The following is a 10370-nucleotide window of genomic DNA, read 5'->3' as shown; positions in this document are numbered from 1 at the left end:
AAAAAATATATAAAAATATGTTTGATATCATTTCTAATGTATAATTAAATTTGCAATCAGAAAGAACTTTAGTAAAATTTCGAAGTGCACCTTAATATAGCCATTATTAGATTATTTTTTTAAACAGCAGTTTTTCAATTTTGAAAAATAGTGCACATTTTTGCCCATTTTTGAAAAAAATGTCAGAAAGGCTGAGAAAATGGCCAACATTTTGCTTTTTTGAACTTTGTTTACACGGCCATTGGTTGCTGAGATATGGTCATTCAAAGATTAAAAAAAAGGAAAAATAAGATTTACTGAGTGTTGCTCAATTAGCCCTAGTTTTTTGATCACCGATATCTTTAGAGCTAATGGTTCGATTTTCAATGACAAAAATAAAAAGAAGTGAAATTTTCTGCTCTTTTCAACAAAAACTATTTGGAATTTTTAAATTCAAGTATAACATTTTGAATGGAAATAAAATACTTATTTTAGACATATTCAAGTGTTAGACTAGATTTTCTGGAATTTTCAGGAGATTTTTTGTCCCATAAAACATAACAAATTGAATCAAATGAAAACAAAAAATATAAAATTTTTACTTAAGAGCAAAACAAAATGAGCAGGGAATTATGTTACACATGACCTGTATGACAAAGAACTTTGTACAAAGCTAGAAAAAAAATAGAAATAAAATAAAAATATAAATAAAATCTTTTTTTATGAAATTTAAAATAGTTGCAACTGTCAACCCGCTTATGTACATACCTTTCAAAAATTGTGCTTCAGTTTAAGCAATAAAATTGTTTCCTGATTGGGTCTGTAAATGCAACAATTTCTGAAGAACGGGCAAACTGTCAATCGAATAATGAGGACTTGACTTTTATTCAGATTCCTAAACCAATACTGTCAAAATGGCTATTTGCATTACCAGTGTCAAAAACCATGAATTTTGATACCCACATTGCCATAAACTGCCGGGACTCGTGGTGTAGGGGAAAGTGTGGTTGCTTCTCACCCAGTCGGGTTCGATCCCAGAAGGTCCCGGTGGCAAATTTTGAGACGAGATTTGTCTGATCACGCCTTCCGTCGGACAGGGAAGTAAATGTTGGCCCCGGTCTATCCTAGAGGTTAGGTCGATAGCTCAGTCCAGGTGTACGAGTCGTCTCCCTGGGTCCTGTCTCGGTGGAGTTACAGGTAGGCAGTTGGTCGTTAGTTCGAATCCCGAGGTGGATGGAAGCTTAGGTGTAAAAAGAGGTTTGCAATTGCCTCAACCATCAAGCCTTCAGACACCTAGTTTCGTGTAGGAATCTCGCAATCGAGAACGCCAAGCCAATGCTGTAGAGCGAATAATTTGATTTTTTTTTGTATTGCCACAAATCGTATGGTTTGGTAAATGAGCAATACAGTTCCCAACGTAAGGCCCGTCTTTGATGAACATTTAGATCGACACTAAATCCTCCAGAGGCTATCTGTTAGCTTATATAATTTCGCACGGCATGTTGCTGCAGAAAACTGTCGCGTTGCAAACATGATCTCTGCTTAAAAGGTATGATTCAAGTACCTACCTAGAATGTCACGCCGAGGCCATGTGATGGTAACGCGCGACATCTTCAAATATTTTGGATTGACACCGCAGACAGAGCTTCAAGACAAAGTTCTTTATCAAAAAGCGTATTAATTTTCTCAAATCTTCTACAAAACATGAACACAAACTACCTTTATATTCTCCAGAGAATTGTTGTTAATTCATCAGCAAAAAAAACCCCAAAATTTCGCGAGTTGCACTTCAAAGTTCAAAATATGTACAACAGCCAACATACCTCTTTTCCTCGAAACAAAAAAAAAGTAACTTCTCACTGCTCGGAAGCAGCAGCCGCGGCCGGTGCCTGTCCAGCCCCGGCGTCCGCTCGCAGCCCACGAATGCTGATGTCGTACACAATCTCCTCGATCTTCTTCACGTCATACTTGAGCGCATCGAACCGCTTGCGGAGGCCGTCGTTTTTCAGGTTCAACAGACGGTAGCCCGAGTTGAGGTCGGCCACAAACTTGGAGATCGCAAGCGGCCGCTCGTAATCCCCCAGGGTGACCGAGTTGATCGCGTAACGGCTCAGTTCGGACGCCATCTGGAGCACACCCATGAGGTAGTCCTCGATGTCCAGGTGGAACCCGTCCGATTGTTTCGTTTTCACTGAAAGGATGGGGGGTGTTAGCTGGTTGAGTATGTTTAGAGTAAAGCTCACAGGTTGACATACTTCCCAGCACCTCGGCGGTGGTATCGCGGCTCACCAGGAATCCCTTCTCCAGGTAGACGGTCAGCGCGACCAGAAATACGACGCGCTGGGTCAAAAAGTGCCAGTGGTCGTTGTACCGGTAGTACTGGCCCTCCGGAATCAGCTCCGCGAGACGTTGGTAGCCCTTGCGGCACACCTCGAACTGCTGCCGGGCCGATTGGCACGCGGCCGGCACGTCCGTCAGGCTGCTGTGGATGACCTGAAGCGCGATGGTGGCCTCCTTGGCCGCCTGGTCGATTTCGCGCACTACTTCGCGGATTTGCTGGAGGGAAAAGGTAGATTTGTTAGCGCGGTTTTGCAAACCCTGACACTCGGGCTGACGCGCAGTACAAGCCGGCTACCGACACTCACCTCGCGAAGTTCCTGCTCCTTGTTCAGATAGTCGTTGAACCCGTCGAAGATGTCCTTAATCACCGCGTTCTGCATGATTAGTCACGTTCGAAACTGTTTCACTTAAAAATTATTGAAATTTGAGCTGGTTTCGGCTCGAAATGCTTGCACCAAATCGCCAGACACACCAAACTTTGCGAACGCGTGTTTGTAAACAAAGAACGGCGCATCCTCGGCGCGCGTCGCGTCGTGGTTCGCTGTCAGTCGACGGCTTACTCCCGTCACTGAAAAGTTGAAGTTGAAACGTTTGCTTCAGACCAGTGCTGTTAAACGTTTAAATTAACGACGTTTAACTTAACGGAATCGTTAAAAGTTAACCTAAACGTGAACGCGAACGGAGCCTACGTTGATCTTAACGAGAACGCGAACGGAACACGTTAATTAACGCCAAAATACACCAAATAGGGTGCAACCGTACATTTTCCATTCCCCAAACAATCCTACAATTTATTAAATAGGTCGTTAGGTAATGTTACAATACATTTTTACAAGGGATTTTTTTCGTGGATCATAGTCATACCCTACCCCAAACTGTTCAATTCTTATTTTATGTGAACCGTACCACAAATTAATAAAATATGATTTCAAATGGTGAACTGCTTTACTGACACTTACCGACACCATTTGAAAAGGGAGGAGCCAAAAAATAAACTTTACAAATGTTCTGGGAACTATGGATTTAACGGGAATGGTAAGTATATGATTATTAATGGTGAGCGTTTTTTTTGTAATGTCCGGGATTTGTTACCGCTTGATGATGATGTCTCCTGTTGATTCTTCCGTGGTGCTGCCGCCTTATCTAATTGAGCTATCTCAGTTACATTACGTTTGGCGGTTTAAAATGCATTTTATTATGAAATGTGGCCTCAAAATTTATCATAAATATATCGTAACATGTATGGTAGAACCATACAAATAAATTATAGACCAATCACATGGCGAACAGTTATCGTTCTGATAATGGTCAATCAATTGTTTAAATTATTTGGACTTATAAAAATTATCACGAAAATAAATTAGCTTTACATACAAACTATATGGCAAACAGGTATATCGTTCCATGAATTGTTGAACAATGGTTTGAATTGTTAGGACTTAGGAAAATTTTCGCTGAATTCAGGTATATCGTTCCATGAATTGTTGAATAACCCGCATAAAATTATATGATGATTTGCACTGTTAAAACTAAGCAATTACAATACATATTATAATATTTATGGTAAGTTTATTGTTGACTTTTTACAACTTCATTGGAATGACGATGAAGCTACTATAAAATTCATGGTTACAGCTAATTGGAAGGTTTTGTTATTGGAAGTCTCATAAAGTTATAACAAATAAGCTACCGTAAAATGTATGGATACATCAAATTGCATAGTTTTGACATTAGTAATATGATGATGTATTTTTAAATTTTTAGCAATAGTAAATTCCATTGTAATATCTTAGTTACGTAATGGAAAATTGTTATTCTTTGAAATATAAAATACGCCAGCTTCAAATGGATTCAATATTTGAATGAAACAAGTGTTTTAAAATGCATTTTACACCTGGTCAATTGTTTTGCAATCTTTAGTTTTCAAAATATCTAAGTTCAATACAATTTTTTGTTTTGCAAAAAAATTGCGGTACTGCCTCAATTTCACAAACATTAAACATATTTTTAAACGCGCTCAAACATGCTAAATAAGTTTATCAACGCAGTAAATGCATTTAAGATTGTTTTCAGCTGATTAGACCTCCTGATTTTTCGAGCCGATTTTGAAGAAAGCGACATAAACTATGAAAAATATTTGCAAGGATAAAATTAAATTAAATTGATTAAAGATTGTCCATTCCGTGTGGATCAATCGGACCGCGCACTGGACTCTCAATCCAGAGGTCGCCGGCAAGTCGCCGGTTCGGATCCCGTAGCGGGCACCCTGAAATGCTAAGTGTCAGGATGGGTTTTCAGCGCCTTCGCTCCGTGACATGGTCTCGTAAAATTAGGAGCCCAGGGCGGCAAAGTCCTTGTAGATAAAATGAAGACACTAGTGGTTGGTACTAGCAAACTATCCAGATTTTTAAGCGAATTAAGTGTGCCATGGCATGACAGCCATACTTTTTTTTCTAATGTTGGTGCTACTGGACCTGGATAGCAATGGTGGCCAACAGCTATAAAGTCAACTTCGTTTCCGTTTCGTTTTAAGGATTTAAAAAAAGTTAAACTTGGTAAGTATTGAGAATGAATTTTAATATACAAGAAATAAAATTTCAATGCTAAATTGAATTTTAAACAGTCATATGTGATATTTTGATAAAATGCACTATTTTAATGTTGAACACTCAACCACAGACAAGCTCTGTGTCTCAACCTTCAGTGTTTAGAGTTTATTTTGTGTTTGCTGCTTTTAGGTTTTCATAGATTAGGTGTCCACACACTTTTTTGTAAGGAGCGTGAACAATTGACAACACAATATATTAATTTTTAAATTCAAGAACATAAAATTTTTAAATTTTTAAATTTTTAAATTTTTAAATTTTTAATTTTTAAATTTTTAAATTTTTAAATTTTTAAATTTTTAAATTTTTAAATTTTAAATTTTTAAATTTTTAAATTTTTAATTTTTAAATTTTTAAATTTTTAAATTTTAAATTTTTAAATTTTTAAATTTTAAATTTTTAAATTTTTAAATTTTTAAATTTTAAATTTTAAATTTTTAAATTTTTAAATTTTTAAATTTTTAAATTTTAAATTTTTAAATTTTAAATTTTAAATTTTTAAATTTTAATTTTTAAATTTTAAATTTTTAAATTTTTAAATTTTTAAATTTTAAATTTTAAATTTTTAAATTTTTAAATTTTTAAATTTTAAATTTTTAAATTTTAAATTTTTAAATTTTAATTTTTAAATTTTTAAATTTTAAATTTTAAATTTTTAAATTTTTAAATTTTAAATTTTAAATTTTTAAATTTTTAAATTTTAAATTTTAAATTTTTAAATTTTTAAATTTTAAATTTTTAAATTTTTAAATTTTAAATTTTTAAATTTTAAATTTTAAATTTTTAAATTTTTAATTTTTAAATTTTAAATTTTAAATTTTTAAATTTTAAATTTTTAAATTTTTAAATTTTTAAATTTTAAATTTTTAAATTTTAAATTTTAAATTTTTAAATTTTTAAATTTTTAAATTTTAAATTTTAAATTTTAAATTTTAAATTTTTAAATTTTAAATTTTTAAATTTTTAAATTTTAAATTTTTAAATTTTTAAATTTTTAAATTTTTAAATTTTTAAATTTTTAAATTTTTAAATTTTTAAATTTTTAAATTTTTAAATTTTTAAATTTTTAAATTTTCAAATTTTCAAATTTTCAAATTTTTAAATTTTTAAATTTTTAAATTTTTAAATTTTTAAATTTTTAAATTTTTAAATTTTTAAATTTTTAAATTTTTAAATTTTTAAATTTTTAAATTTTTAAATTTTTAAATTTTTAAATTTTTAAATTTTTAAATTTTTAAATTTTTAAATTTTTAAATTTTTAAATTTTTAAATTTTTAAATTTTTAAATTTTTAAATTTTTGAATTTTTAAATTTTTAAATTTTTAAATTTTTGAATTTTTAAATTTTTGAATTTTTAAATTTTTAAATTTTGCATTTTTACATTTTAACATTTTTACATTTATACATTTTTACATTTATATATTTTTACATTTTCACATTTTTACATTTAAACATTTGAACATTTAAACACAAATTTCAGCATTTTTTATGACCCAATCTCACAAACCACCCCTCCCCCCTCCACCCTTCCCCCCTCACCCCACCCCCCTTAGACCCAATGTCACCCCTGATAACAATAAACGAACCCAACCAATCCAACGTGACACTTAACCTATGCAGCCGACGCTCTTGCAACGGACACACCATTACACTGAACTCGTACGACGCTCCTGAAACGAACGCACCATGGTTGAGCTGTCATTTTTCTCCCGCGCGCGTGTTCAATCCTGTTGGTATCGTTTGTGTTTGGCCGTGGTGTTGAACGAGATTAAAAAAAAAATCGCGAGTGAATGTGAAAAAGTCACCTCCGGCGTCAAATCCGCCGGGTTATCGATCCGGAACAGCTCTGGGAAGGCGGAAACTTTACAGATTTTGGTAAGTATTGGGAGTTTCGTGATAATTGGAGAGGACGGAATCTCACTAGCAGCAGCCAGCATTTTCTAAGTTGTGTTTCTTTTTTTTATAGGGACTTCTTTTACCATTCGATTCCGGGACCAAACTCAACAGAGGCTCTCGAATCGAAAGCAGGTTCGGCCGACGTCGAGGCGTGGCCTCCAGGACAAAAGACAGCTGGCAAGGTGCTAAACGCGTTCCCAGTTGGTTGGACCGTTCTGCCGAGTGACGGATCCGGAATGTTGATGGGAGTTCTAATTTTTCTGCAACTTGGGTGAGTATTTGAACTGCGATGATTTTTTTTTTTTGGAAGATCAACGAGGTGGACACCTGCAGACAATTTCTATGGCCTGGTTGGGTATAAACAAACGGATTTCGGCTCGATGTTTTCCTTGTTTGAGTGTTATTAATTTATTGTTTTCTTTTCTCTTTTCTACAGGAACTATTTCGATCGTGGATTGCGTATGGTCCACGTGCTGCCGGGGGTTCTAGTCCGGCCACAATTTACAAGAAGGAGGAACACCACCGCACTCGGGTCAGCTGATGACCAAGGGTACACACTCCCAGCTCAGTTTGATATTGGCCCGACGGCAGTCCGATTTGTCGTGGTTGGATACAGAAAGTGCGCGAAAAGGTGTAATGGAGTCTCGTAGTTCCTGTGAAAGTTCTATCCAGCAAGAGGTCGAAATCGGCCGGAGTCTACGTCCGAGTACAAATTTAACGACGACGTGCAGGGTGTCCGACGAAGTGGCTGCGGTGAAAGGAAGACATTTCTGGAGTTTTTTAAAAAAAATAAACCAAATTTCCAGTTTTTGCTTTTTGGGTGTTCTTGAAACCGTCTTGAGTCAGGGGTAATAAAAAACATCCAAAAAGCAAAAACTGAAAATTTGGTTTACTAGACATTAACAAAACTCCAGATTTGAGTGCGTAGTGAGGAGTGCAAGTGTGCGTAGCGGGAAGTGCGCGAAGAACAGAAGGAAGGAGAGGAATAATATTAAAGAAACAAAGATTTGTAACACGCACACAGCTTTTTGAGGCTATCCAGATTTTTAAGCGAAGATGGCCATACTTTTTTTTCTAATGTTGGTGCTACTGCGCGATTTGAACATTTCGGGCGTTCACCATTCGAACGCCATCTTCGCTTAAAAACCTGGATACAAAAAAAAACTATAAAGTGTATTCTATTTAAGATTAATTTCATTGTTCGTATATAGATTTTACAGTATCATTTTGTGAGGATTAAAAAATAAATAATATGAAAAAACCATAAAACCTTCTGTAGTTATTATTTATTTCATTGTCCGAATATAGTTTTTACAGTACCATTTAGTAGGGAAAAACCATGAAGAACTGTAGATTGACCGTGCAATCCATTGTAATGCTTGCTGTTTTTATTATTAATGTATGATGTTTTCTATAGTCAGGACGAGTTTTTGGATGAAAAATGCAACATTAGATTAACAGTAAAATGCGTCGTATTTGGAAAAAAATGTATGGAAAAATTTCGAAATTTTTATGGTACCGGTGCATAACAACCCCCCTTTTTTATGGTAAAATCCCAAAATACGACGCAAATTATCTTAAAAAACGATGCTGTCTACTGTTAAAACACTGTCAAAATGACAATATATTTTATCGTTTTGTAACGTTAAAATTTACTGTAAGTTCATCAGAAATCTTTATGCGGGACGCCATCTTCGCTTAAAAATCTGGATAGCCTCAAAAAGCTGTGTGCGTGTTACAAATCTTTGTTTCTTTAATATTATTCCTCTCCTTCCTTCTGTTCTTCGCGCACTTCCCGCTACGCACACTTGCACTCCTCACTACGCACTCAAATCTGGAGTTTTGTTAATGTCTAGTAAACCAAATTTTCAGTTTTTGCTTTTTGGATGTTTTTTATTACCCCTGACTCAAGACGGTTTCAAGAACACCCAAAAAGCAAAAACTGGAAATTTGGTTTGTTGGACCTTTTTTTTTAAAAAAAAACTCCAGAAATGTCTTCCCCTTTCACCGCAGCCACTTCGTCGGACACCCTGCACGTCGTCGTTAAATTTGTACTCGGACGTAGACTCCGGCCGATTTCGACCTCTTGCTGGATAGAACTTTCACAGGAACTACGAGACTCCATTACACCTTTTCGCGCACTTTCTGTATCCAACCACGACAAATCGGACTGCCGTCGGGCCAATATAGAATCACCTTAGCACCTGCCATCAAACTGAGCTGGGAGTGTGTACCCTTGGTCATCAGCTGACCCGAGTGCGGTGGTGTTCCTCCTTCTTGTAAATTGTGGCCGGACTAGAACCCCCGGCAGCACGTGGACCATACGCAATCCACGATCGAAATAATTCCTGTAGAAAAGAGAAAAGAAAACAATAAATTAATAACACTCAAACAAGGAAAACATCGAGCCGAAATCCGTTTGTTTATACCCAAGCAGGCCATAGAAATTGTCTGCAGGTGTCCACCTCGTTGATCTTCCAAAAAAAAAAAATCATCGCAGTTCAAATACTCACCCAAGTTGCAGAAAAATGAGAACTCCCGTCAACATTCCGGATCCGTCACTCGGCAGAACGGTCCAACCAACTGGGAACGCGTTTAGCACCTTGCCAGATGTCTTTTGTCCTGGAGGCCACGCCTCGACGTCGGCCGAACCTGCTTTCGATTCGAGAGCCTCTGTTGAGTTTGGTCCCGGAATCGAATGGTAAAAGAAGTCCCTATAAAAAAAAGAAACACAACTTAGAAAATGCTGGCTGCTGCTAGTGAGATTCCGTCCTCTCCAATTATCACGAAACTCCCAATACTTACCAAAATCTGTAAAGTTTCCGCCTTCCCAGAGCTGTTCCGGATCGATAACCCGGCGGATTTGACGCCGGAGGTGACTTTTTCACATTCACTCGCGATTTTTTTTTTAATCTCGTTCAACACCACGGCCAAACACAAACGATACCAACAGGATTGAACACGCGCGCGGAGAAAAATGACAGCTCAACCATGGTGCGTTCGTTTCAGGAGCGTCGTACGAGTTCAGTGTAATGGTGTGTCCGTTGCAAGAGCGTCGGCTGCATAGGTTAAGTGTCATGTTGGATTGGTTGGGTTCGTTTATTGTTATCAGGGGTGACATTGGGTCTAAGGGGGGTGGGGTGAGGGGGGGGGGGGGGGTTGGTTTGTGTGATTGGGTCATAAAAAATGCTGAAATTTGTGTTTAAATGTTCAAATGTTTAAATGTAAAAATGTGAAAATGTAAAAATGTAAAAATGTATAAATGTAAAAATGTATAAATGTAAAAATGTTAAAATTTAAAAAATGCAAAATTTAAAAATTTAAAAATTCAAAAATTCAAAATTTAAAAATTTAAAAATTTAAAATTTAAAATTTAAAAATTTAAAATTTAAAAATTTAAAAATTTAAAATTTAAAATTTAAAAATTTAAAAATTTAAAAATTTAAAAATTTAAAAATTTAAAAATTTAAAAATTTAAAAGTTTAAAATTTAAAAATTTAAAAATTTAAAATTTAAAAATTTAAAAATTTAAAAATTTAAAAATTTAAA

General features: G+C 34.9%; 1 protein-coding gene and 1 long non-coding RNA gene across 2 annotated transcripts; one reads left to right on the top strand and one right to left on the bottom strand.

Moving 5' to 3' along the window:
* Nucleotides 1-1695: 1695 nt before the first annotated feature.
* On the bottom strand, nt 1696-2827 carry LOC6042316 (translin). Its single transcript, XM_001851397.2, has 3 exons — nt 2625-2827; nt 2235-2535; nt 1696-2170 (listed from the first exon to the last, which is right to left on the bottom strand). Exons 1-3 carry the CDS (start codon nt 2697-2699, stop codon nt 1836-1838), a joined length of 711 nt encoding a protein of 236 aa, XP_001851449.1. The 5' UTR covers nt 2700-2827; the 3' UTR covers nt 1696-1835.
* A 3814-nt stretch (nt 2828-6641) lies between these two features.
* Nucleotides 6642-7565, top strand: LOC119770140. The gene is made up of 3 exons (XR_005278675.1): nt 6642-6800; nt 6892-7092; nt 7258-7565. It is a non-coding gene; the product is annotated as an uncharacterized LOC119770140 (long non-coding RNA).
* Nucleotides 7566-10370: the final 2805 nt, after the last annotated feature.

The sequence above is a fragment of the Culex quinquefasciatus genome, chromosome 3 (assembly GCF_015732765.1).
Source record: "Culex quinquefasciatus strain JHB chromosome 3, VPISU_Cqui_1.0_pri_paternal, whole genome shotgun sequence".
In the NCBI taxonomy this organism is placed as follows: domain Eukaryota; kingdom Metazoa; phylum Arthropoda; class Insecta; order Diptera; family Culicidae; genus Culex; species Culex quinquefasciatus.
This window is presented reverse-complemented; position numbering and strand designations above follow the sequence as displayed.